Source organism: Frieseomelitta varia, unplaced genomic scaffold (assembly GCF_011392965.1).
Source record: "Frieseomelitta varia isolate USP_RPSP 00005682 unplaced genomic scaffold, Fvar_1.2 scaffold_244, whole genome shotgun sequence".
Classification (NCBI taxonomy): Eukaryota; Metazoa; Arthropoda; class Insecta; order Hymenoptera; family Apidae; genus Frieseomelitta; species Frieseomelitta varia.
In genome coordinates, this window is record NW_025109973.1 from 592,511 (window position 1) to 620,437 (window position 27,927).

Consider the following 27,927-nt stretch of genomic DNA (forward strand, 5'->3'; position numbering starts at 1 on the left):
TAGTGACTTAACAATGAGTCATGACGTATGTATATCAATGCCAAAAGGAAATATGGCGATTGGTATTTTGTTGGTATAGTATTGTGGCCTGTTGATTTTGCACGAGAAGTGGTTATCGTGTTCAAGATTGTTGGTTACAATTTAAATTCGAAGTAGAACTTATTAAGACAATGAGTTTCTTTGGTAAAATATTTGGTGGTAAAAAGGAGGCGGCACCTTTATCAACAGCCGAGGCGATACAAAAATTACGCGAGACAGAAGATATGTTGATAAAGAAACAGGATTTTCTCGAAAGTAAAATAGAACTTGAAATACAAGTTGCCAAGAAAAATGGAACAAAAAACAAAAGAGGTATTTATAAATGATGTTCTTCATTTGATAACCACTTGCGAACAACTATCAATAAATAAGGTCGTTTGCAATTGTGACATTTCTCTGTTTCACTTTAACTTGTGATTATGAGTGTTATGTTAATAGTTCAATAATGTTATTTTTCTTATAAATTTATTGTGGATGTTTATCCATTTATGAGAAATTCTAAGATGTAAAGATATGTATAGGATAACAAGTAACATACATAAATATATTTAAAATGAAGTATTCTTTATTATATTTACTATGTGAAACAAATTTTTATTTAACTACTTTTTTAGTATTTATAACATACAATATCTATGAATTTGCATAAGCATCAATGGTATACTAACAAATATAGCAGTATATTAGGATTATATACAATATATTAACATGGAAATGTATTTTACAGCTGCGATTCAGGCTCTTAAAAGAAAGAAACGTTATGAAAAACAGCTGCAACAAATTGATGGTACACTTACTACAATTGAAAGTCAAAGAGAAGCACTTGAATGTGCAAATACTAACACTGCTGTACTTACTACCATGAAAAATGCAGCAGATGCATTGAAATCTGTTCATCAACACATGTAAGAGATCTAGTTTTTTGATATTTTTAATTAAATAGTTAATATAGAAATAGTTAATATAGATATTTTCCTTGTTTAGGGATGTTGATCAAGTACACGATATGATGGATGACATAGCTGAACAACAGGATGTAGCAAGAGAAATTTCCGATGCAATCTCTAATCCTGTAGCATTTGGAAATGATGTAGATGAAGAAGAATTAGAAAAAGAATTGGAAGAACTTGAACAAGAACAACTTGATAAAGAATTGCTTGGTATTGAACCTACTGATGAACTACCAAATGTTCCAGCTACTGCTATTCCAACTGCCCCAGCTAGGACTCGCACAAGTAATGATCTTAACATTTTTGCTTACGAATTACTATTAAAAATTAATTTACCTTTAAATTAAAAATATAATTACTATTATTATAATATTATTTTATATAAAAATATTAATTAAAAATATTAATTTCTAGAAGCCAAACCAGAAGAAGATGAAGATTTAAAAGAATTGGAAGCATGGGCATCATAAGGTGATATTGAAATATTTGTAAAAATAAATTTTCTAAAAAACTGATAGCTAAAATTAAGTATGTATTATTGAAAATATTAAGAAGGTAACAGTGTATATGAATATACATTTTTTAGATCCAAAATCATATAATTATTCTAATGTTAACACTGCAATATTTTTTATGCACTGTTAAAATGATTAATATGATGACGAAGTTTTCATAATAGTCATTTTGCTTATTACGCATGAAGATTTTTTTTTACTCAGTATACAAAAAAACTTCATAAATGATAGTTATATCTTACATACTTACATTTATGATAGCTAGTATATTCAATTGTTAAAATGGAGAAATAATTGTATTGAACAAGTATATAATTTACATATACAATTATAAATGTTGGTAAATTATATACATAATTTCTATTAACAATGAAAAATATTTGTAAAAATTCTTATCGTATAAATGTTTTGTGCAAAAGATTGAACCATAAGATACATTAATTGCTTCAAGAAATTTAATTATTATTTTAATGTATATATGTATAACATATTTTGAAAAAATAATAGTTTAAATTGTTCAATGGCCTTTTAAACTTTGTATAAATATGTATCTGCTATAAATAAATTTATTTAAATGTATGCTAGTTTAGTATAATAATAAATAAAGCAGATATAGTTTTACATGTATATTTTTACATCAAAACTTATTGTACTATTTGTAGTATTACAAACGCTTTATTAATTGATAATGATTAAGTTGTAAATATTCAAATTGCATCGAACTAATATATTAATTGGATACAATACTTATTTTTACAAACTATAAATAGAATAATTTAAAGCAGATAGACGATGGTAGATACTTAATTACAATACAACATATAGTTCAAACATTTTTACAGTTATAAATATATTTAAATTCCTAGAGAAAACAATTTTAAAAAAATTAAAACCCTACTTTCCGTTTTATTTTAATTTAAAATTATAATGATTAAATCTCAATCATAATAAATGGAAATAAAAGATTATTATTGAAAAATGTGGCTTCAATATGATACAATAGGAGTAGGAATATATTTCTTATTTAATTTACTATTCAGAGTCGGTAGAGGTAATGGACGAATGTGCGGTTTAATCGGAAATCTAATACCAGCGATATCAATTTCATAACGAGCTTTAGGATCCATTATAAAATCTGTTGTAACAATACTTGCATTAGTTTGTATATGTCTTGATTTGGGATGACTGATAAAACCAAGACATATATGCTTCTCTGTAGCGAAACCGTATCTGTAAAGTTATATTACTAATAATTTGATACAGTCAAAATATATTTTACCTTTGATAAGATATTTACCCCGCTGATGTAACAGTTCCTACAAATTCATTATTTCGATAAACAGGCTCTCCACCCCATGGCCATACATCTTTATTGATATCTAATTCATTAACAACAAATAATACTAATCGTTTTGATACGCCTTGTTCTTTTTGACGTTGTAAAGCAAATTTTCCAATGAAATATTCTTTCTGTTAAAACAGATTATCATAATTAGTCATCTTTATATGACAGAAAAAGTTCACAAATCTAGAGTTAATATTAATATTTTTAAAATAAATAAATTCTACTGCTATATCTATTTACATCTAATTTTACACTGTATCCACTTCCAGCTTCATATGGTGTAACAAATGGTGTCAATTCTTCGGCCCAAAATGGAATAAATCTTTCTATTCGCATGAAACGTTGTGTGAGAACACCTACATCTCGTACTCCGTAATCTTTACCGACTTCCATTAATCTGGAGTATACATGAAGTGCATATTCTGATGGTATATATAAGCAATAACCAGATTCACCAGTATGTGTGAATGACATTACCATTACATCAGAAGCATACGCGACATTTACATTCTGTTAAAATTAAAATACATAAAATTAATATACATACATACATGATTATAAATCCACTTATTACTGAAATATTAAATAAAAATTAATGTAAACTAATTACCTTATATGTAAAAGGAGAGAGATTAATATTAGAATTGGAAAGTTCTGAAAGTAATCCTGTTGCTTTAGGTCCTACTAAATTGATAACAGTATATTTTGATGTTACATCATTAAGACCTACTGAATAGTCAGCTGGTAAATGTCTGCACAATAAATGAATAATTTTTATAAAATTAAAATAAATATTTTTTATTTTTGTTACTTCTTTTACCTAGACATCCACTGATAGATGCGTGTCTGTTGCGATGTAGGTGAAACCATAAAATAACTATTTTCAGCTTGTCTTACTAAAATACAATCATTTTCATATCCTCCTCTTTCATTTTGCATTCCTGTATGCACTATATTACCAACTGGTATATTTGCATCATTAGAACACAATTGTTGAAGATAGTTTACAACTTCCCAACGACTAGACTGCAAATATGTAAATGATTACAATATTTTATGGGCAGTTATGTTTTAAATATAACTTACTTTAATTTCAATCTTCGAAAATGAGCTCATATCTATTATTCCCACTCCTTCTTTGCATGCTATAAATTCTTCTTTCATATAATCAAAAAATTTAGGTTTATAAAAACTACCTGGTGGCATGATTGGTTTTTTTTCCCCTTTTGTTAATAAAAATTTTTTATTCATGAATTTAATTGTATTGTGAAATATAATAAAATGAAAATGAAAATTATACAATTACTTGCTTACTTTTATAATTTGAATCAAAATAAAGTGGACGTTCATAAGCCATTTTGACACCAAAAATTGCACCTCTCTCCTCAAGTACAGAATACAAAGGCGAACAACGTAGTTTTCGAGCATATTTGTATTCACATTGATGAGGATATAAAATTGCATAATTTCTTCCAACAATTTCCTTTGTTCTTTGTTGTAAATATCGTTTACTACCATGTAAATCTAAAAATCTTTGTACATTAAAAGGAAGTATTTCTTGTGTAGATTCACCATTTATCAGACATTCAGCAACTTCTTTTCCTATTCCTCCTGCTCCTAAAAGAATATAATTTTGGTAGTAAAAAACGAAAGATTTAAATACTTACTATTTTTTACCTTGTAATGAATTTCCATTCATGCCGACAGCAACAAAATAATTCTTTACTTGTGGACTTTCTCCTAATATCCATCTACCATCTGGTGTAAAATTATCTGGGCAGTTATATACGTTTGGTTGTATATCTTTCAAAAATGGCAATCTATGTACTACTTTATTCCATAAAGGTTTCCAATGTGAAGTATTAACTGTAAGATGATTTCTCCAATCTTTTGTAGGAACAATACCATTCTCAAATGCAGGTTTTGATTCTGGTTCGAACCATCCAATTAATAAACCTCCTGTAAATGTATTCATTCAATTACTTATTAAGTCAAATGTAATATCCTAATATGTTAAATACCTTTCCACTCCCTCATATATGAGTATGAATCAAAATCTCGTATGCATGGCAAAGTCATGTTTGTATTAGATGAGAAAGAAGGAGTAATTGCATAAAAATGTTCTGCAGGATATGCTGGGATTCTGACTGGTGGATTACATCTCAAACCTAATTCTCGTGCCCACTATATTTTGAAAATGAAAAGAATTTGTATAAAAAATAACAAAAATTATTACATATTTCTAAAATAATATTACCATTCCTGCACAGTTGACGAAATATTCGCAAGAAATTATTCCATATTCAGTTCTTACACTTTTTATAGCTCGATTTTCAGTGTAAATTTCTTCTACACGGCAATTTTCAATGTATTTTGCTCCCCCAATTTTTGCTAATTTGGCTAAAACATTACAAATTGCACTAGAATCAGCTACTGCATCTTCAGGAACCCAAACTGCACCTTCAAGATCTTCAGTATGCAAATTTGGATATAATTGATTCAATTGATCTCTTCCTAAAATCTAATACATTTATAGTTTAATAGAACTTGTTTTCATGTTTCAATTTCAAAATTTACTTGGTAGATCTTACTTCGCAATGTAAACCTGTGGGTACATTATAAGCCATTCTTCTTTTCAAAGCTATCATTCTGTCTTTGGTTTGAGCTAAATATATGCTACCGCATTGTTTCAGACCTATATCATATCCCATTTCTTGTAGTTGTTGATACAACTTAATGCTATAGGATATTAAGTTTCTGTGTGATATTGGTTTGAAAAGACCCAGTGTACCAGAACCAAAATGGGATGTTCCGCTTCCAACCCTGCTATACAAAAGTTTTAAGTTATTGTACATTAAACATAAGCATTTTTAAGTAAAGTAACCAGTGTGGTAATAATTTTTAAAATCAAAAGTCTTTTCTACTTCAATGATGGAAAATGTAATAAAAGTCTATAAAAACTAGGAAAGTTTTTAAAAATTAAAAATTCATTTTGCATTGTTTTAATCTTTATTAATGACTTCCTTTTATGTAAATGAATATGTAATGTACCTATTTTGTTCCAGAACAAGTACATCATTCCATCCATTAACAACAAGATGATAAGCGACTGAATTAGCCACTGTTCCCGCACCTGCAATAATAATTTGCGACTGCGAGGGTAATGTTGTATGGTGTTGAAAGTGGGAGTTTTGATGAAATTTTCTACGACTTCCACTTTTGTCGCCCTGTTTAAATTTAAACATCCCATTTTTGTAGGTTATATCATCTGAATAATTTCTCCGAGTTTTTAAAACTCTTTTTTGTAAAAATTTGACATAAATACATTTTGAATTCGCATGTTGCAGCATTAAATTATGTGAGAAGTATTAATTGCACCACTTGTTCACTCAACATGTGAATATCAGAATTTCAGAACGTTTGGAATGTTAGAACGTTGGTTCTATTATTAAAATTGACAATATTGGGCTACAGTGGTAATTTTATTAAAATATAGACTATTATTTTAAAGTAAAAGAAAAGAAAAATATGGCACTATGTATTCATATAATAGATCGTAATGCGTTAAGATTTAGTAAGATTATAATTTTCTACAAGACAGTAGATAATCATTTATCACAATAATTCTTTCGGTTGTAAAATAATTACAAGGTTGAATTATTTAAAATTATTTACTGTAAAATATCGCCATAGAGATTTTTTAAATTGTCAATAAATTATTCGTCTAAACATATTTGATCGATAAATCGAAATATTTTAACATCGATATATTGCGATTCTTCGATAAAATTCGATAAAATCCAAAATGGGAACGAAATTAGATCTTCGGTTTTTATCAACATGATTTCTACCATAAATTTGACCGTTTATAATTGTTATTCGTGCGCTTTTGATAACTATTTTTATTAAGAACAGTTATTAAACATAAATTGTTCATAATGTGGTTCATACTATTCGCAGTTTGCACTTTTAAAGTAATGTGTATTTTTATTTTTGTCATTTATTGCGTTGTCAGTTTTCTTTTGGTTATGGTAAGAATATTTTTTATATACTACAATTGGCGATATTTTATGTTAACTAATGATGTTATTTGTAACAAAGTACAACTCTCAAACAGAGGAATTAAGAAAATACGTAAGTTATTAATGTAATTTTCTTTTGCACTACTTCGATCTGTTCTATTAGAAATATGTGTATTTTACTTTCATAACATAAATTGTGTTTTTGTAGATTGTACCGCAAGATACAAGCTTAGAGGTGGGATTCCCGATTGAAGTCAGTTAAAAAAAGCATTTTTTAACGAAAAGCGATTACTAGAGTGCGGGTGTTTATGTTATTTCCGTAAATGTAACTAAAAAAATGGAACTTAGTGTAAATGAAATTTAAAAGTAAATTTCTTCTATCCATTGCATATGTGAATGCTTTATTGTAAATATTTTACTTTTATTGTAAATATTTTTGTATATCGTGTATATTCTGTAAATTTTTATACTTCTGAATTTTAGATAGACGCATAGACATCCGTGCTTAACTTGCCTAATTATCTACTAATATATTTTCTGTTTTATTTTTTTCTCAATGACATCTTTCAATTTTTCTTACACACTTTTCAGTAGTAACTTCAATTTTTAAATTAAATTTAACATTGATTATTTCAGAGTTGTGAGAGCATGGATGATAAGTTGGAAGTATTAACGGAAAAACTTACAGAGAAAGAATACGCAGTAAGGAATTCAGTTTACTCATTTTACTTTTATTGAATGTTTATGAAAAAACTACAATTAGTTTTACGATGCTATAATTAGTTACAGAAATCGCAATATGAAATAAAAAATGCGGGAAAGATGTTAACTGATTTAGAAAATAAAACATCGTCTTGTCGTGATCGATATCGCTCGTTAATGATCGAATTGAAAAACGATATACGAAAAATTGAGGATGAGGTTGGAATAACACATAATTGTTTAAATAGAAAAAAAGATGATTTAGTTTTCTGTAATTATGATTACATTCGGTAGGTGAGAATGCTGCAAACTCAAATTTCGAATTTATCGATTCAACGAGAAGCTCTTAGGAGAGAAGTCTTAAAGGTAGTGATTCTGTTTCATTAAAATTAACTACAAATTAACAAATTAACTACAAATTAACTACAAATTAATAGAGAATAACAGAAATAGTAATTTTTAATACAATTATAGCAACAAGAAGATTATCAGAAAATGTTGGGTAATTTTTCCAAGGAATTAGAAAGTAAAAAGACACTGTTCTGTATGTTATTATGAAATACTTTATTTATTTTGAGTCATATTTTCGGATTTTCATTATTTTATTTAATGCTTTTAATATTTATAGCTTCAGGTATCGAAAAATCAAGACACCATCGCGTGAGTTGTTTTAGTTTACCATGAAAAATTCTATCATCCTTCTTACATTTTTATTCTATAATAATTATTTTAAATTAAATGACCGCAATATTGCTTTCCATATTAAGGAAAACGAAAATTAGATCGAATTATTTAAAAGGTGCTATTAAATGTTGTTTTGTTGAAAGTATTAGTATTGAATGTATTAAATGACTAAGAAAATAATTATTTTCAACTGAGTTATAATCTTTATTTAATATTCACAATATGTACAGTTGAGTAAATGATCGATATAGAAATTTGAAATCGTACAATTTAAAATGAAACTTTAATTCGATGAATGGATTTTGATGACACGTACAAATTTTGATTACACGTACAAATACAGCTTTTACGTGTAGCTTCATGTTAATTAATGTATTGATTATCCATGAATGTAGATATTTTGGAACTAAAATTTTTTAAAGATAATCAGGACACTGTGCAATATAAAATTTAAGTACTACATAATATAAAACTACAGTAAAAAAGTGAAGTATGGATCAAGAATCATAGAAACAACTTTCACATGCCATACAATGTATCAATGTCTAGAAAGGAAATACAATGTAGGATTTAATTCTTAAAATACACCTTATTTTTTTATATTTGAAAATAAAAAAAATATTTTAGATATTCAATTTATCGAAATAAGAATAAAAATAAAGAGATCATACATTTTTCAAAATCAAGATATTGTATTTATTTTCATCTTAAGATCGAAAACTATTTTTGTTATTTGTGTTATCCATTTTAAGTGCCTCATTCTTCATAACTATAGAATTACATGTATACGAACGCACTAAAATGAATAGTGCTAAAAGATGTTTTAAGGCACTTGCTTCTTTTCTGACACAACGTGTAATTTTGATACAGAACTGAATTTTTTTCATGAGAGTACAGTTCTTTGAGAAATGTGTAGTGAAAAAAAAGAAGTGTTTTTCGACCTGAATAATAAAATATTAAAATATTATATTAATAAATATTCGTTGAACTTGTCAAGTACATACATATAAAAGGAACCTTTTTGTCATTCTATCCATTTTTCAAATTCTTTCTAATTTGTTTCTAAATTCTTTCTACTTCAGATGTCTCGTTACGATATCCTAGAGCGTAGACAGATATTTTTGACACGAACGAAGCCATTAGCTGGTATGCTTCTTGAGAATCGCGCAATAAATTCGAGATCTTTGGGCACATTTTTTTGTTTGCCATCTATTGTTTGCAAAGGAATATATCCAAGGCGAATTGTTTATCAGTAAAAATTTCCTCATTCTTATCCTGAAAATTATCATGGTAACTAAGGTAGTATATTATCGAAGAAAAAAACAAAATATATGGTTTTAAAGGGTGAAAATTACCGTTGGTTTACAATTCTGTATGATGTGATGGAAATTTTTTTAAGACTGCATGGTACAGATTGTAAAACGCGTAAAAACTGACACTCAAAATCACGATGAGTGCTGAGCCGAATATCCAAGATAAGAAGTAGCCATCTATGATATCCGAGGTCTCTTTTCTCTTTCTTGCACTAATTTCGCCCAGGGTGGTACCTCTTCGCTCTTCCATCAATCTCTTCATGTTTGCCAATTTTTCCCGTAATTCGTCTACTGATTCAGCGATATCCTCAATTGAATCGTTTCCAGGTAGATCTAAAACTTAGACAAATAAAGTATAAATCGGGAAATGGCTGTTGAAAAGCAATAATTTAATAATTGATTTCATAACACTGTCCGAGAAACTTTCCCTTTCAGAGACATTTTGAAAGATAATTGTCAATTATTAATATTTAAAAAAAGTATTAATTTCAGACATTTTAATTTATGAAACAACAGAATTGGGAAAATGGAAATATTTATGGCAGAACATTTTTTCTTTCGGAAGAGGAATATACAAACTTGAAAAATTTTGTTGAATAAACTAAGTTATACTTTTTCGAAGGATATTTTGAATTGAAGCTAGGACTACTTACCCGTAGCTCCTGGCGTGCAGGTATGCGTCACTGTTTTCATGATGCTCGTCTGTATCTCCCTTGACTGTATAATTCGGTCCAGAATTCGACTCGGAAGTCGGTATTGATCATCCAGCATCTCACGCTGTAGCGCAGTCTCCATCTTCCGCAAGTTAAGCCTCCTCGATTTTTCCCCTCTCTTTTAAGTTGATCAGAATTATCTCACATTTAACAGCGATTAATCTTCTTTTCGAAGTTTGAAAATAAATATACCAGATTTGTTAGAAATTAAATCTTACAATTAGAACGTGAAGATATGTTATTTATATTATACAAAATATGTTACATTAATATTTATAATTTTTTAAAATAATTCATATCTTTTATTATTCTAATTATATCTTAGTCAAATACATACATAATAAATTAAATTTAATATATATAATAAATTACTTTAAAATAAATGAAATAGGATTTCAACTTGCAACACTTACATATTGTAACAATAGCGTGTAATGGTATTTTTGAATTTAAATTGCACAATGCATGAAAATAAAAATATATTATATAATCTAATATTTGTCTGAAGTGTGACGTTCAAAATAAAAATTTGGAAATTTGACAACATAATATATCTTTTATTAATTGTAACATTAATAATATGTCCTTCATTAGGAATATTTTGTTATGAGCGAAAAATTTAAATGAGTTATATTTATAATTGTAATTAAAAAAAATGTAACAAAATAAGTATCAGCGTTTATTTTAAATATGTATGCGTGTGTTATTGTTACAACAAATATTACATCTATATTAAAAGTTGATGCTCTTAAGTAAAAAGCGCTTGAGTTAAGAATTGCTTAAATTGCAACGTGTTAATTATCGAATACTTTGCCAAGATTGTACATTTTATAGAAATATAAAAGTGATATTCATTTTTTAATAAAGTTTTTTTATATCGAATTGTACAGGTCATTTCCAGAATCAAATTTTAATCGTATGAAACTACAATTAAATGACCTGAAAATATATTTAATTCTAATTTAGTTCTAATCAATAAGTCACATAAAATATGACAAATCTTACAATAAATATAATATATTATATTTGTATTAAAACAGAGAATTAGTGATAATGTTTTAACCTTAATCTGTTCCTTACGTATCAATTTAACACGCTTTTTTTATAAAATGTGTGTGAAATATGTAAGATCACGATATAAAATTGAATTATCTATATTAAAATATCTAAGACGCTAGCTATACACGCAACTGAATAGAAATTTAATCTATTTGCTATTAATAAAAAAATTTGAAAATTCGACTCTCTATCCTTTCGTCATAATATTTTTCTATCGCTATGTCGATTTGATGTCAAAGGACAAGTGAAATTGGAAAAATAAGGGACCGATGCGGATTAATATATCACGTAGACATAATTTGAGGACGATTAACTACTAGCGCTGGCAACTGATTGCGGACCATAACGAGTGACAAAACCGTATACAATAATTCGTCGCTTTCTTTTTGAACTCGTCGGTATGATCACTGGATAGACATTATTGTGAAGTAATAAATTTATTATTTGTTTTACTTGGGTTATACTTAAATATACTTAAAATTGAGGAAATATTGCAATTTTGAGACAAAAATTCTCGACGTGTGTGGCACGTCATTCCAGCGCAAGAGATTAATTTGAATGGTACCCGAATGTTTGGCGCGGCAGTTGTATGATGACTACAATAGCGCTGCGAGCGATCGTCAACCGCGTCGCGGTATTGTAAACGCGGCGCAAGAAAGTCGTATGACATTCGGGCGGAGTCGGGCGTACCTTCGGGGACGAGGGCTGACGTCACGGTGCAAAATGGCTACCGGTATCGGAAATGGAGTAGCGTAGAGGCTAGGCGGTAGGAACGAACCGTAGGTGTGTCAGTACTCGGCTTCGTCGCGATAATGCCATCGAAATGCCGATTGTTGCATACTGACTCGCGCCTTGCGCATTACTCTTACGTATGATCGAGATCGTTTCGCAAGTCTCGGATGGTGATAATAAATGGTGAAATAGTTGGCAAGTCAAATTAAGCGGTGCAACCCGGACTCCTCGGTATATATCTCTTTATCCCCGTAAAACAAAATTTCTTCTGTTTGTAATCTATTAGTGGTTTATACATATTTATATGTATATACATACGCATATACGTACACACACACACATATATATGTAATACATATACACATACGTGTATATGTATGTATGTATATATGTATATATTATATATGTAATATAATATATATATATTTACACATACACACACACACACACATACATTCAAATTTCCGGATAGGGTGAAACTGTGTCTGAATGAGATCGAAGTGGAAAGTAAACGTTGGACTGGCAGTGATCGTTCTTACATTGTTCGTGGATAATTTCCGGATGTTAGGCTGGTCTACCCGGCTCCAGGAGACAGTCAAGAATGCATCGTGGGTGTTAACTTCGTGCCGAGCCGTTTCAGTCAGAGATTAGTTCACGTATCCTTAGAAACAAGTGAAAATGGAAAGGAAAGAGTACCCGTGCACCCAGAACGGGTATGAAGCATAAAAATCCAAAGTGTGTTCAACGTAACTGTTCCACCGTGCGGAATACAATCTGCGATCTGTCAAAACTGAATTGACTCCGACTCGAGTTTATACACTCGATTTATACTCGGTACTTATGGTGAAACCGAATCGAACGTCCGAATCTTCCTTTTGTCACGATACGTGCTAATCGATTTTTGTCAGAGGAAAAAGCATTCTGTTCGCCTACGGCTTTTATCATCGCTGCGTATATATACACCTCTTATACATCGATTGATTTCCTACCATAAACAATATCCCAGTTGCTAATAATGTATCGTCCGACGGTGAAAACGAGATGTAAGTTTGGACGACAGTGAACAAGTTCGCGATGTATTGATCTTAGAATTGAATGAATTATTCGAGCAATGATCTTGCAGATAGCTGCTAATTAACCAAAAAAAGGTACAAGAGAAAGACCGATCTCTTTCTTCGTTAAGTGGAAAAGCAGAATAGAAAGAAGTGCAGAGAACATCGATTTCTGAATTCGAAATTCATAGTATCTCTGATATATGTGAATTCTTAACAACTAAACGGTATGCCGTTTAAGAATAAATAATATGCATAAAAACTATTTCAGTGCGTGTCGTTAGAATCTGTGAGACGTGTGACAGAAAGAAAAGAATAGATACAGATAGAAATTTAATTTGGTAAGACGGAAAAGATCAAAAAGAGAGAAGGAGAAAGCGCGGTCGAAAGGAAGAAAACCGCGCTAGGAAAATGACTAAGTGAAAAGCTCGAAACGATCTAAAAGGTACACGCACACGCACGCACGCACGCACACGCACACACAAACACACACACACACAGATATAGATATACAGTGGCTCACACTTGTAGATATCTTTTATAAATTATATAAATTAATATACATTATGCGGATTGTAATTCCTTGTTTTAAGATTTCAACAACAATGTCGCGAAACTCCGACCATTGTGGAACATTAATTTTGAAACAAATTTGAAAATGACTTCGATAATATTTAATATGGACATATATCTCGTAAAAATCAGAAAAATATTTAAACAGATAACTATCTGTTATTCAGTGGGATTCGTTTATTATCTTTTTATTATATTGACATTACACTAATTTTTATCTTTAGTATACTTATTTCACTATACTTAACTTTAACATACTAATATTTTACTAACTAGCTTTACAGTAAATACAGTGATTCTTATTAATATTTGCACAATACAGTGTTCTAAAAATTATTGTTTCATATATTTATTTATGACAATATTAATGATTTAATAGTTTCTTGATATATTGAAATACTTATTGGAGTTAATTAATAGAAATAAATTTTATTTATTTATTAGGCATGATCTTTTATATAAGTATATTTAATATTTACATGTCATTAATACATTACGTTATATTTGTATTACACATATTTTAATATATATATAATACATTATTCAAATATTTCTATAGCTTGAATTTTGTCGTTATATAGTTTATTCCATATTGTGCAAAAAAAACTAATAATAATGTACATCTATATTAATTTAGCGCTAAAACAAAATTCAGCAACATTATTATAAATATCTTTTGATATTTATCTATGTTTGAATAATAACAATAGTTACTATATCCCGTAACTTCTATCTATAAATTCATATTTTCATATTTGACGGATGACAAACTATGACAGTTGTCTCGTTATTATAGTGTTAATGAAATCTCAAAAATGTTTTACATAACACATACAATATGTACAATATAAACATATGGTATATAATGTAAACATTTTCGTTGGTAAGTATTTAAATACATTTGTGACCACTGTATATATGTGTATATATATTTATATATAACATATATATATATATATATATATATATGTATCGGAAACTGGCTTTCGTTATTGATGCGCACACGAGTGTTCATATTATATCCGGCGCGCGTGTTTTGCCCATTTCTCATTTGTGTGTATATTTGAAGTGGAATTTCAGTGTGCTGAAGGGTGAGAGAGATAGAGAGAGAGAGAGAGAGAAAGAGAAAGAGAAAGAGAGAGAGAGAGTAGCAGGATACGCAAAATGTGGAATATGATGTGCGACGTGATGCCGACTATTGCGGAGGACAGCATTAGTCAGAGGAGTTCGCAATATTCCGGCGAGGATGCGAACTTCGAGCAGCTAATGGTTTCGATGCTTGACGAGAGAGACAAACTGGTGGAATCGCTACGGGAGAGCCAGGAACGGTTGCAGGAGACAGAAGCGCGTTTGCAGGAGGTCGAGAAGGAACGGGACTCGCTGAATCGTCAACTAAACGCTAATATCCCTCAGGTATGTTCCGATATTTCTTTACATATTTTTTATAGAACATTTATGGACTAATGGTGTAAGGTAGTAATCTCAACACTTAATTGGTAATCAATATACATAAAATTTAAATTAATATCGTACTCGTATTTGTTTCATATCATTCCTTTTTTTTAATGTTGAATTTAAAAACATCAGTTAAATTTTTCAATTTATAAAATAAATATTTTTGCTATAGAATTACAATGAGGTCTGAAGTTGTAACAACAAGATAGTTTTTATCTATTATTCATGTTATAGAAATATATAAGTATAATTGCAATGAGTGAAAAATTTATAATTGATTTCATGAATTGCATTTCCCTACATTTGATATTTTTATATTGCTAAATACGTGTTACAAAATATAAATTTTATTTTATTTTCATTGTTTCAACGTAAAAAATAATTACATTGTTATCGTAGTATGAGTGAAAATTTCTAATTGATACTATTTAGCCTAATTAAAGGATTGTAACAGTTAAAAGGAGATATTTTAAAATATTTTAAAGTTAATAAATTATTTAACTTGAACGTTGCATTAATCTAATCTTCATATTTAATTAAAAAATTTTATTTATTACTTTATAAATAAATTTATCGATTTAGAAACTTTAGTTTGGGATTATGGAGCCTTAGTAATAATATTATTATAATTTGTAAAAATTACAAATTTTAATGAAAAGATTCTACTTTACAGGTAGAATAATTTTCTGTTTATTATTTATTTGTTACCAATCTAGAATTAGTCAAATTCAAATGTACTTGATGATTTTTTGAACTTGTTTTTCTCGGAAACAAAGCCTTAAATGAAAAGATTGTATTCTTTCTTTTCAAGACGTTCTATATCCCACTTATTCACCAATTATATGCAGGATAACATATATATACCTTTATATTAGGAGTACCCATAAGTGATGTCGTTTTTTTCAAATTAATAAACGTTGCCATACGGTGACATAATTAAACTTAAAACCATAATTTAACTTATTATAATCTATATTCTAGTTAAATATATTGACACTTAGTGTGTTTATTGTTAAATTTTGAAAAAAATTTGAGTGAACCCTACAAGAGTGGGAGAGCAAATTGTGGATAAATTCCATATTAGATATTTGATGCTTTATGAGATTCGAAAGCATGACGATGCCACTAATGCCACAAATACCATTAATGCTGTTTTAATGATGTTTATCCTAGTGCCTTGAATATCAAAACATGTCAGCGTTGGTTTAAAAAATTTAAGAACGATGATTTCAATCTTTTCAATGGTATAAAATCTGGAAGACCTGTTGAGTTTGATAAAGATCTGTTGTTTGCTGAAATTGAAGTTGATTCCAAACAAACTATCTAGGAATTAGCCACGAAGCTTAAAACTTCATGATCCACAATACAACAGTATTTAGAACAATGTAACAAAATGCAAAGAGGAGGAATGTGGTTGCCTCATCAACTTTCAGTTGACAATAAATTCAACGTGTAACTATCTGCAGTGCATTATTGTCCAGGTTAGACAGAGATCCTTTTTTTCGACAAATTGTTATTGGAGATGAAAAGTGGATTCTATATAGTAATTCACATAAGAAAAAACAATGGTTGATATCAGGGCAGCCACCTTTGCCCTCTCCAAAACCAGGTTTTTCACCTTAAAAAAGCTCAGTATGGTGGGATTTCACAGGAATTATTCACTACGAGGTTCTGAATCCTAATGAAACCATAACTGCTGAATATTATTGTGCTCAGCTTGATAGACTAAACATGGCTTTGTTACGAAAACGTCCAAGTCTGATTAATTGAAAAGATGTTATTCAAGATCTTATAGTGCCAGAATCACCTAAGAAAAAACCAAAGAATTAAATTGGGAAGTTTAATCCCTCATCCACCGTATTCTCCTGATGCTGCACCGTCAGATCACCATCTTTTCAGATCTATGGAACATTTTTTTCGTAAAAAAAAAATTTCCTACAGCGGCAGCTATCAAAACTGCACTTGAGGAATATTTTATTTCAAAATCACCTTCATTTTACAAAAAGGGAATAGAAAGTTCGTCAGAGAGATGGACGAAGATTGTTAATAATGATGGAAATTATATTATAGATTAAAACTGTAAATAAAACAAAATTTTGTACAATATCAAGAAATGACATTACTTATAAGTACCCCAATACGTAAGATATTCCATAATTAATAAAATAAAACAATAAATCTCTATTTCCATTTACAAATAATTAACAAGTTTTATGAAACATCTTATTGGAATAATGTAAACTTGCTCTCTAGTTACTTTGAACCTACAAGAAAAACCGTAAGTTGAATAACAGGAGATTACATGCACATACTATTAATGTCCAGGGATTGTTAGTATTGATAGTATTAATGTCCAAGGATAGAAAATTTTCCAATCTAATGAAGATAACTAGAATCACTTTAGAATAATAACGAATAACAATAATTCGCAATTTGCTTTTATTTCTTATTTATTGTTATATATATCTTATTTTTTTTATTGTTATATATATATATATAATAATGGTTGAACTATAATATAACACTTGGTATTTACGTACATATTTTTGGTACAGGGTTTTAATATGTCAGAAAGAGTTCCATAATACGATCTTCTTCTTTTAATGAAGGCATTTAATTTTTTACGTGTTGATTATCTTCAAAAGGGATTAAACGGCTGGCAAATGATTATTATTTGAGATGTTTAATCTATAAATTGTTAGATATGCGAGCGGAGTAAGAATCATCGAGTTATATCGGCAAGAGAAATATTTCGTTCTATGCAATTGTAAAGGAAGGCATCGAAGATGAAATGATAAATGTGAAACATTTGTTTCCTGTGCGCTTTTGTTAATGTATAGAGAACATTTCATGCAATTTCTCTGTCAGAGAATCGTAGAAGCGTAGTATTTGTGGTATTAGAGGTTCTTAATATTTCCATCTTTGAAAAATATGTCTTATAGTTAGGTTTTACAATGAAGATTTCTTTGTAAATTTCGATTTTCTAACAAACTAGATCATTTTTATAATTTAATATATCATTCACACACACACACACACACATATATATATTTATAAATCAATACTGATATTCATTCATATATCAATAATTTGATATTTTAGACAAATCTGCAGTTTCTTCTTTATTTCGTTAAGGATAATAATTTTTGATAAAGATAATAATTTTTGCTTGTTATAACAATGTATATTAGCATTTGCACTGCTTTTATTCTGACTTGTATCACAACATTCAAATTTTTCAGTTTCAATTGAACGTATACACAACACTTTTATTACCCATTTTCACTTCTTCTCGTCTTGTTATTCAAACCTAGATAAATGAGAATTTAATGATGTCATAGAAAAAGGCAAACAAACAGGTGAATAACAGACTCGTGTGTATATAATTCTATATTTCAATCATATCATTGAACAAAAACCACGACTTACGTAATGAAACTGTTTACTTTTAACGAACATAAAGGAAGAGATACTCGTAATATTAGAACGGGTTAACATGGCTCAACGAAGCTGGATACGCGTTAACTTGCTCGATTAACAGGAAAGCACAGATCAATATTTGCCCGAAGATAAAGCTGCCAAATGGTTCCTTTTTATCGTGAAAATTGAATGGAAAAATTACTTGCTCGACTAACCAAGATTGAACTCGTTCATTAATACACATGTATTAAAATTTTCTTCTAAATTATAGAAACTAGTAGAAACTTTTTGTAAATATATTGTGTGTGCTATATAAAGCATTTTGAAATTTTATTAATTAACTCTACCACAGTTATATCTTTAATATTTTGGATTCAATCTGAATGTGTATGTACGCAAGATGTATATTTAATAAAAAATTAGTATACAACATGAATAGTCATCTTAAACATATGATATAATGAGTATTATAAGTATTTTTAATATATAATAATATAATGAAATTAATTTAATTTAATATTAATAATATAAAAGTATTATATATAATAATATAAAAGTGTTAGCATATAATAAGATGATCTTATTATATATTAAATATTAAGGCTTATTAATATGATGGATAATTAAGCACTTAAGTATTTTCGTGATCTTACGAAATGTATATTTGTATTAAATATCTTATAATATCTGGACGTTTTAAAATTATCGATATATATGGTAAATCTGAAATTTTATTAACACCTTATTACGCAGTGTTGATAAAATTTCAGAATATTTCCTGTTACACCCACAATATATTCATCAGAAGTTCGTATAATTGTTCAAATACTTTCATAAACCATTCACTTGTTCAAGGGTCTATCACTGGTCTCTTTTAATTGCACGATATATGGTAACTTTGAATCTGTAATTGCTGAAATATTGACGTAATGATAGAAAAGTTAAGTGACACGTTATCTTCGCAGTGTTCCACTTTTTGAGCGAGAGAAAGAAGAGAAGAGATATACGACACTGTACACATATGTACCAGTCACGGATCAATTAAACAAGGTTTTGTTATTACCATCACGAGAACACGTGCTTGTGCCTAAACACATAATTTAAATCTAACTTATCCGTCAAATCCGGGAAATCTTGAATATTCAACAAGCGTTGAGGCAATTCTAACGTTATTACATTAATCTTGATATATCATTAATCTGAATAATGTTTATTACGAATGACGAAAATTTTTTTATTATCTTCCTGTGAAACTGTTTCAAGAATGAATCGTGTCTTATTAAGGATCAAAAGAACATTACACACACACATTTGATTATTACTATATTTAATTGTTCAATTATTACTATAGTGATCGTATTGTGATTAATTTAGTGTTATTTATTATATTTTTATAATATAATTTATTTCAACTTGTTTGACTGTGTTAAAGTATCATTTTCTTTTTATTAGCTTAGAACAATTCCCAGTTATTGCACTTAATTGCACGTAACATTCGCTGTTCGTGGCTCACCAACCAACTCTTAGGTTTTATACATGGTTTGAAAAAGATAACTGAAGTAAAATCGTTAACTACATAATCTATAATTTATTTACATATTACTGATTACATAAATACATTACGACATTACGAAATATCGTTTCATTATATTACATATTTGGACTTTATTATTGAGACATTGAAAGGCGCTCACTCTTTTCATATAAGAAAATAATTATATTTCGAGGATCTGTTTCAAAGAAATTCTTTATCGCTAGACAAAGATGCATTGCTGAATGTTTGAAAGTAAGAATCAATTATGCGCAAGAAAAATGGTTAAGTAAAAGGCCAAACACGCGGGAATTTCATGCTTCTTGGAAACCGATTAAGGACGCAACGCTATGTTATGCACTCACTGATTGCAATACTTATTTCCTTGACCGATGTACGTATGTACTTAATGCAGAAACTATTTATTCAACTGTGTACAGCTTGAGGAAGGCCGAGGAAGAATTCGAAGTTGGAATAATTGATGTTGTTAGAATCTAAGACTCTATAAATAACGAATCAATTTCTTCTGTAAATACAAATAATATCGCGATGATATTGTAATATTATTATTTATCAATTGTGATTCGTTTCCAAACTCTATTCCGCGCAGTTTACTTTTTATGACGTATTACTTTTTGTGTTAGACGTAATGAAGAGATTGTTAATATGTATTTGCACTAGTAGGGAGGATTATTTTCATGGCAGGCGGAGGCGAAACATGACGTACATAGTCTGGAGGAGCAATATTATCTACTTTGTGGTCCAATTCCTAGCGATATATGCACATAACGGTAAACCGCCGGAAATGCACATCGATCTCGATACAAACGCAAACTCGCAGATGATGTACATGAGATACTGAGTAACGCGGCATCTTATTCTTCACCTGCTTCTCTCGTGAAATCTTCACATCCATGGAATGAATTTATAGATAAAAATACACCACACCGCCGTACAAGACAACAGAGGAAAATGGAAACATTCGAATATAGCTACAGCTTACAAGTTATAACGTTATTCATTAAAATTATAATTCTAGATGAGGAATGTAGTAGAATGTAGAAGCAAGGATCGTGAGTTTTTCCAAAGCATCCAGGTCCAAAAACATTTAGTACTGGGAAAAAAATTTCTTGGCAATTATTTATCAAGCTTTCAAGTTGCGGATGAAACGTGACAACTATCTCTGCAGAGTTTGGCAAGTTCCAATGAAAATTTATAAGCTGTATTGGCTTCGACAGAGTCTTATCTTGCCAAGAGCAATTTCGAAAATACGTCGACTTTATCGTTCAGTTTAGCCGTTGTTCGTTGCACGCCATTTGCATTTCACAATGTACTCCGATACATAACTATACTGTGTTTTATTTGTTGTTTGTGTTCAACGTTCAGAAAATAAGAGCTATTTCGACGTTAATTTTAAGATAAGAAATTTCAGTAGGTTAATAAATAGTAATAAGTATAAATAATAAATAGAAATTGTTAAAACAGAATATTCAATCTAAATAGAGTGAACGACGAAAATGGTACCATCTAAGTGCGTGTAACAGAGGAGAGTGATAATGATGTGTAAAAATTTCTTATCATCAGTAAGTTTTTCTATTCCATATCTCGATGAATGCTCATTGAGATGATAAGGTTGCATTTAGAATGCTACATACATACGTGGTATATGTCTAAATTTTCGATTTACGTGATATTTCAATGTATGATTTATTAAGTCTGTAAATTTCCTTGTCGATCTTAAAAAACTTAAATCACTAACGATATGAGATTGTTCAATTATTGATTTTTTTGAGAATTATCGTATGAGGTATTATCCATAAAGTTTGACTCACAATTGAACGATAGTCATCATTGAGTATCTTGAGTGTGTTTTATCTTGGTTTATACTTGGTTTTTCAATTCAATTTTGGATTGTAGGAAAATCAAATAATTTTAGATAAGAAATCTGAGAAAATTAAGAGATTTTTCAAGGTTCACTTTTGTTAGCCTTCGTAGATAATTAACAGTTTCTAGGAAGAAGGAGTACATTTTTCAGTCATGGAGAATGCAGTTTTTAAATCCTGTTCTTTTTTTTCCTTACTGTGATTTGAAAATTATCATATGGTATGGAAAGCCTGAAAAAGAACGTAATATATATATATATATACTTAAGGGAAAAAAACAACACAATGTGGAGCATCGATACATTTATGGAATAAGGGAAAGAAACCGACGACCATATCGATCCATTCGTTGTCCGATTAGCTTTTACATACGCACCGGCGTGTTAAGAGATATCTCTAGTAAATGCCACAATTGGAAATCATACAATTCCACACTGATATACAAGGAACAATTATTTCTCAGGAATTTCTACGAAATGCAATTTTTTTCTATAACATTTATTGATAAAATTCTTCATTACACCTTTATTTTATACTTTACACTATAAATTACACTAATTGTGTAATTTATTATATTTTACAGAGATCAAAAGGTCATACTGTTTATTTATAATATTAATATTCTTATAAATATAAATACTACATTATAATGCAACAGAAGAATACGATAAAATCATATTTCTTGTTTCTTGAAAGAAAATAGTTTTTGATTATTATTAATCATTTTTATATTATTAAAATTGTATTTTGGAGTTAAACATAATCTTAAAAATATTTCAGCTTTTAGAAATTTTAGATATTTTAGGGTAAGTTCGGTTAAGATGTCCTTAGATCTCATTACATAGATTATTAAATATCAATTTCCAGCTTTCTTTGGCGATATATTGTATATAGTGTTAGGAGCTGTATGAGTGAATTATCCTCTATTTAATCATATATTTAATGAAATTCCATTATTAACTATAAATAAAATAAAAAATATTTTTAATAAATAAAATTATTTTAATATGGCAGAATAGTGCTTTGAACTTAAATTTCAAGTATAAAATTTTTAATTTTTATTAAAAATTTCAACATGAAATATAATTATATTTCAAGATTCAAATTCTTTATATTCAGATAATTTAATTTCATTTTATAATTTTATTATATTACATATTATTATAATTATTTCATTAACATTATACTTTATTATAGATTTAATATTAAATAAATTTTTAAATTTATCATTGTTAAAGAAACATACAATTGAAATTATTTGAACTTTGAATACCAATATATATTTTATTAATAATTTATTTTGTAAATAATTTGTTATCCATCATTAAAAATTTTATATTTTATTGATGAAATATTTAATCCTTATTTTTCAATTAAAGCTTAGTTATTCGTTTTCGTTTGAAAACTAAAATAAGTTATGTATAATATATATAATTGAATAGTCTCAAAAATTTTCTGCTTATCCTTTAAATTATAATTTACTATTATTTTATCTAAATATTTCTATCTTTAATATTTTATCAAACAGTAACGATTTTTTCGGAATACAGTGTTAATATAGTGTTTAAAGGTCATGGTTACATTTCTATAATAAGATATTGTCATATCATCAAAAAAAAAAAAAACAAGCGAGTCATCACTTTTCACACATCGGGTTAGAGGGCCTGTTGTTCGAATTTTTTTTTTTAGGGAAGAGTTGTCATCATAAAATTATGTATAGTAATTAGTAAATATTTTTCTAGAAAATTATACTGCCAACTGAATATAAAAGAAAATTTAACATAGAAAGATTGTTGAATATCATAGTGGTAGTTCGAAGTGGCATTTTGGCTCCTACGTTAAGGACACGAGTGAAAAATAATGATTATTCAAACAAAATTTTATCACTTTCGTTGCCAGATATGGAAAATGTAAAGAAACTTAAAATTCATATGAAAAGGTTGTAAAAGTACGGTTTTGCACCAACACGTGTATGCGTGAAATATTGCATTTAATTTGAAGGTTTGAGGATAAAATAAATTTAACAAGGAAAAAAGATTAATCGAACATGATTACTTAATGTGTTTTTAAAACGCCATCCAGATCTCGGTGTCCGAATATTAAAAGGTTTTTTTGCCTATTTTTCAATTTCAAGAGCAGATCTTACGAGAGAATCTCTTAAACAAATCTGAGCTATCTGACTCAAACAATCTGTATGAGATGGCCTTTTGCACGAGATATCATTTTTGTTTTATCTAAATCTATAAATATTTTTTAATTTTCTGTTTGTAAGATTATAAATTTATATGTATCTACTCTTTCATACATATATACAATATGTATATGAAATATATAACGTAACTTTAATAAAGAATTATTATGGGAATACATAATATGGGAAGCGACGAAAGTAAACAGAGACGGCATTATAGCGACAACGAAAAGTCTAATACACAGAGCTCCTCTCTGTATCAGTTTAAGGTCATTTCAAAGTCACAGTATAATACACCGTTGAATTCGTCTCGATGTTTGCAATGATCCTATGATATCCAAAATATACGGTGTCATTTTAAATGTCAAGGTGACCTTGACTTTTTTTTTTTACGTAAAAAGCATTTTTTGAGATTTAAGAATATGGGAACATGTAGCCCAATACTAAAAAAATTTTGTTTGAAACATTTTTTAATTGCACTGGAAATGCCTAAAAACTGGTGACAAAACTTAACGCATAATATATATACATACATATTTTTTGGCCCACTTTTCTTGAGAATTGTTATATCTGTATCTGAAATAAATAAATAAATAAATATATATATATTTATTTATTTATTTATTTCAGATACAGATATAACAATTCTCAAAAAATATATATTTATTTATTTATTTATTTATTTATTTCAGATACAGATATAACAATTCTCAAAATATATATATATATATATTTATTTATTTATTTATTTATTTATTTCAGATACAGATATAACAATTCTCAAAAAAAGTGGGCCATCACTCTCTCACTACTCTATACTTAAATTTTCCTGTCCACAGTCACATCTCTCGCCTAACTTTCTAAAAGATATTCCTTTCCTTAAGATTTTCTAGTTTTTCTTTCTATTATTCGTAAAATTAATATTATTTTATTAATTTGATAAAATAAAATTATTTTAATATTATTTTAAATCTATAGGCGACTTAATCGTTAAGAGATAATGAGAAAATTGAAGGATTCAGTAATTTTTTACAAGAAAATAAATTTAATTTTGTAAAACGAAGGGTAAAATGAGGGAAAGGAGATGAAAAGTGCAGGACCTCTGATAAATTTATGGTGATCGTATTGTACATATTTGCATGCACTTTGGCGTTGCCCTTTGAAAATCTATTCGCACTTTTTCGTGGCAGGATTTCGTCTCCTGCACAACCCAGTGGCACGTATTTCCAAGGACAAAGGATGAAAATGAAACGAGAACGGATAATAAATGGCAGCTAATGAGAGAAACGAATCGATCATCCAATTTCGTTATAGTTTCATTAACTATTCTCATTTACAAGCAAATTCGTTAGAGAGAAAGAGGAAAAGAGCGAAGATGGAGGGAGAAGAAACGGTTGGCAAGAAGTGACTTTGCTCACAAACGATATTAAGCCTGACATTTGCGGCCATGTATCAGAGAATAACAGGGTTACTAGTGATCACAATGAAATCTCGTAACTAACGGACCATGATTCAGTGAAGGCTCTTAGGGCTTGTAATTAATTGCGATTATTGATGGAAACAGCGAAACGGTGCCAATAAATTAACAATACCGTCATTGCAAAATCGGTGACCGTGAGTCAATTTCAATCATTACGATTTGTCGGAATGATGCTTGATATACTGACCAAGAGTTGAAAATTATTTATTGAGACGACTGAGAACCAACGTGATATGTGTGATGTTACAATTTTGATGATGATGTTTTGCCACTATGTGAATTTGACCGTTAGGTTTATCAATTCGTTGTTATTCCAGATTTCTCTGCTAGTATTGTTAGATATCTTCTTCATAATAGATATGCTGTTTTTCGGAAAATTTTCTATTTTTACTAGTCCCTGATAGATTAAGGAGGTATTCTGGTAATCCGGCTTGAAAAATCGAATTTTTTGGGGGGATTTTTTTCTAAGGAAACCATGCTATATTTTGGTATGCAGTTTTTGCACATAGATTTATTCATACTTAAAGAGTATTTACAATTTTTTTTTTTAACGAAATTAATGAAAGTTGTGGAAATTGTATAGCATGTTTTTAAAAACGGGTTCGAATGACTGACGTGATTCCGGTCCATCTGGTTATTTGAAACTAAAAAAGCAAAATGCATCTTAATTAGTATAAATATGGCTATCGCATGAACCACGGAAACAGCGAAATTTCGAAAATTAAAAAAATGGCAGCATTATAAAGTTAAAATATCGATTTTCCTTGTGCTTTTTGTCTTCTGGGTAGTAAAAAAAAAAAAAAAAAAAAAAAAAAAACAGATTTTGAAATCCGTGGTTCATGCGATAAAGGTACATCCGGTGAGGATCTCCTCCAAATTTTAAGTTAATCGGTCAACTAAAACGTGAGATATCCCGTCAGCCAGCTTAAAAAATATGGATTTGAGAAAAACACATTTAAAGTTCTTGTTACCCGTTGTACAAAAATATTCATACTTATAATCACTCGAGCAGTACAAAAAATAAAATATTATAAAATAATAATAATATAAAAATAAATAATAATATAAAAAATCATATTAAAAAATAAAACATCTTTTGAGAAAAACACATTTGAATTTTTTGTTACCCGTTGTACAAAAATATTCATATTTACGTTGCGAGCAGTACACCGTTTCCTTTAAACATCTATAACTTTGCTAATTTTGTGAATTCAAACAAACTCTTTTACATAAACATTTTCAAAAGCATATACTTTGAGAAACTGTAAAGAAAAATTGATTTTTTTTTGTAAGCCGGATTACCAGAATACCCCCTTAAAGTGTAGTATATTTTTACCTGAATGATCTATCAATGTTTGTTATTTTTCTATATCTATTTTAGTTTGATATCTTTTTTAAACGAACTTCTATAAATAAGGATAAAGGACGGAGGAAAATACAGAGGAAAATATACGGAACGAAATCGGCAAAGAGATTAATAGGCAAATAAATTATTTGATTGAGGAGGAAATCTGAGGTACAATTTGGAGGTGGATCGAAGCTTCATTTAATTTTTGAACGGTGTACGTAAAAGCACGAAATTCTCTTCTTGTGGGTAGAAAACCGTTCCGCATGTGTGTGTTGCAGCTGCGGCCACTGACTCGTCTCGTCATTAATTTCGTGTTACTGCCTTGACGTGCTTGTATCGGGTGCACGTTCGAACGGATTATCGATTCTTTCATCGTGCACGGCGAATGGCATCGAAACCTAGAAACATAATAGCAATGTCTTAGAATATCCTGAAAATGTACATTTTTTATGACACTCTTTTGTCAATTTTTGTCTTCCTTTGATTGGTAAATTTATATCACAGTTACTTATTTTATAACTAAATGTTGTATTTTAAATAAATTATGTTTCAGTAACATTTAATTCAATAATTCGTAAAAAAAAAAAAAATGCTTGAGAAAATGATTGAGAAAGACGATAATAATTATAATTCGATCGAGCAATAATACAAGATTTTTGTTAATAGCGAAATTAATAAGCAAGTATCAGCGGTATTTGTAAATGCTTTTGTCGATATCTTAGATCATCTAGATAAATATTAGTTAACCTCTTGCGCTGGAATGACGCGCCACGCATGCGTCGAGAATTTTTTGTCCCAAATTGCAACATTTTCTCAGTTTTAAGTATATTTAAATGTAACCCAGGGAAAACGAATGATAAGTTTATTACTTCTCAATAATTTCTATCCAGTCCGATATCATACCGACGAGTTCAAAAGAA

The 27,927-nt window shown here is 28.9% G+C and overlaps 5 protein-coding genes across 24 annotated transcripts in view; 3 read left to right on the forward strand and 2 right to left on the reverse strand.

Moving 5' to 3' along the window:
• Window positions 1–13: 13 nt before the first annotated feature.
• LOC122528071 (charged multivesicular body protein 4b) lies at window positions 14–3,637 on the forward strand. The gene is made up of 5 exons (XM_043652789.1): window positions 14–351; window positions 767–944; window positions 1,024–1,274; window positions 1,404–1,460; window positions 3,119–3,637. The coding sequence occupies exons 1-4, from the start codon at window positions 171–173 to the stop codon at window positions 1,457–1,459; spliced, it is 666 nt and encodes a 221-aa protein (XP_043508724.1). The 5' UTR covers window positions 14–170; the 3' UTR covers window position 1,460; window positions 3,119–3,637.
• LOC122528059 (pyruvate dehydrogenase phosphatase regulatory subunit, mitochondrial-like) lies at window positions 2,217–6,199 on the reverse strand. 2 transcript variants are annotated; one of them, XM_043652765.1, is made up of 12 exons: window positions 5,901–6,199; window positions 5,441–5,672; window positions 5,107–5,370; window positions 4,871–5,033; window positions 4,527–4,808; window positions 4,164–4,466; window positions 3,936–4,072; window positions 3,670–3,875; window positions 3,460–3,601; window positions 3,090–3,359; window positions 2,802–2,974; window positions 2,217–2,734 (listed from the first exon to the last, which is right to left on the reverse strand). In XM_043652765.1, the coding sequence occupies exons 1-12, from the start codon at window positions 6,197–6,199 to the stop codon at window positions 2,491–2,493; spliced, it is 2,715 nt and encodes a 904-aa protein (XP_043508700.1). In that variant the 3' UTR covers window positions 2,217–2,490. The 2 variants fall into 2 exon arrangements, with proteins under 2 accessions (XP_043508700.1, XP_043508699.1); XM_043652764.1 differs by having other exon boundaries at window positions 5,441–5,675.
• A 263-nt stretch (window positions 6,200–6,462) lies between these two features.
• LOC122528074 lies at window positions 6,463–8,434 on the forward strand. Of its 2 annotated transcripts, none has more exons than XM_043652795.1 (8): window positions 6,463–6,880; window positions 6,951–6,983; window positions 7,080–7,124; window positions 7,508–7,573; window positions 7,655–7,792; window positions 7,868–7,939; window positions 8,048–8,117; window positions 8,202–8,434. In XM_043652795.1, the coding sequence occupies exons 1-8, from the start codon at window positions 6,788–6,790 to the stop codon at window positions 8,255–8,257; spliced, it is 573 nt and encodes a 190-aa protein (XP_043508730.1). In that variant the 5' UTR covers window positions 6,463–6,787; the 3' UTR covers window positions 8,258–8,434. The 2 variants fall into 2 exon arrangements, with proteins under 2 accessions (XP_043508730.1, XP_043508731.1); XM_043652796.1 differs by having other exon boundaries at window positions 7,080–7,106.
• Window positions 8,435–8,440: 6 nt separating this feature from the next.
• Window positions 8,441–12,691, reverse strand: LOC122528078. 5 transcript variants are annotated; one of them, XM_043652804.1, is made up of 4 exons: window positions 12,033–12,128; window positions 10,224–10,401; window positions 9,618–9,909; window positions 8,441–9,533 (listed from the first exon to the last, which is right to left on the reverse strand). In XM_043652804.1, the coding sequence occupies exons 2-3, from the start codon at window positions 10,363–10,365 to the stop codon at window positions 9,620–9,622; spliced, it is 432 nt and encodes a 143-aa protein (XP_043508739.1). In that variant the 5' UTR covers window positions 10,366–10,401; window positions 12,033–12,128; the 3' UTR covers window positions 8,441–9,533; window positions 9,618–9,619. The 5 variants fall into 5 exon arrangements, with proteins under 5 accessions (XP_043508739.1, XP_043508736.1, XP_043508738.1 ...); XM_043652801.1 differs by having other exon boundaries at window positions 8,441–9,532; window positions 9,613–9,909; XM_043652803.1 differs by lacking the exon at window positions 12,033–12,128 and adding an exon at window positions 12,614–12,691 and having other exon boundaries at window positions 8,441–9,909.
• LOC122528055 (liprin-alpha-1) overlaps window positions 12,183–27,927 on the forward strand; it is a 49,692-nt gene continuing 33,947 nt past the window's right edge. For 11 of the 14 annotated variants that reach the window (XM_043652746.1, XM_043652756.1, XM_043652757.1 and 8 more), the window contains exons 1-2: window positions 13,439–13,571; window positions 14,769–15,112. In XM_043652746.1, coding sequence (XP_043508681.1) covers window positions 14,864–15,112 — 249 coding nt within the window. In that variant the 5' untranslated portion in view covers window positions 13,439–13,571; window positions 14,769–14,863. Of the gene's footprint in view, window positions 12,306–13,438; window positions 13,572–14,768; window positions 15,113–27,927 lie in introns of those variants that run through there. The other 3 variants (XM_043652747.1, XM_043652749.1, XM_043652748.1) reach the window with 3 other exon arrangements.

Coding starts and splice junctions, on each gene's coding strand:
- LOC122528071 (XM_043652789.1), top strand. CDS start 171: ATGAGTTTCTTTGGTAAAATATTTGGTGGTAAAAAGGAGGCGGCACCT. Junction 352..766: donor TGGAACAAAAAACAAAAGAG/GTATTTATAAAT, acceptor TGTATTTTACAG/CTGCGATTCAGGCTCTTAAA. Junction 1,275..1,403: donor CCCAGCTAGGACTCGCACAA/GTAATGATCTTA, acceptor ATTAATTTCTAG/AAGCCAAACCAGAAGAAGAT.
- LOC122528059 (XM_043652764.1), bottom strand. CDS start 6,199: ATGCTGCAACATGCGAATTCAAAATGTATTTATGTCAAATTTTTACAA. Junction 4,467..4,526: donor GAATGGAAATTCATTACAAG/GTAAAAAATAGT, acceptor ATATTCTTTTAG/GAGCAGGAGGAATAGGAAAA. Junction 4,073..4,163: donor TTTTGATTCAAATTATAAAA/GTAAGCAAGTAA, acceptor TATTAACAAAAG/GGGAAAAAAAACCAATCATG.
- LOC122528074 (XM_043652795.1), top strand. CDS start 6,788: ATGTGGTTCATACTATTCGCAGTTTGCACTTTTAAAGTAATGTGTATT. Junction 7,793..7,867: donor TACGAAAAATTGAGGATGAG/GTTGGAATAACA, acceptor TACATTCGGTAG/GTGAGAATGCTGCAAACTCA. Junction 8,118..8,201: donor AAGTAAAAAGACACTGTTCT/GTATGTTATTAT, acceptor TAATATTTATAG/CTTCAGGTATCGAAAAATCA.
- LOC122528078 (XM_043652803.1), bottom strand. CDS start 10,365: ATGGAGACTGCGCTACAGCGTGAGATGCTGGATGATCAATACCGACTT. Junction 9,910..10,223: donor CTGCACGCCAGGAGCTACGG/GTAAGTAGTCCT, acceptor TATTTGTCTAAG/TTTTAGATCTACCTGGAAAC.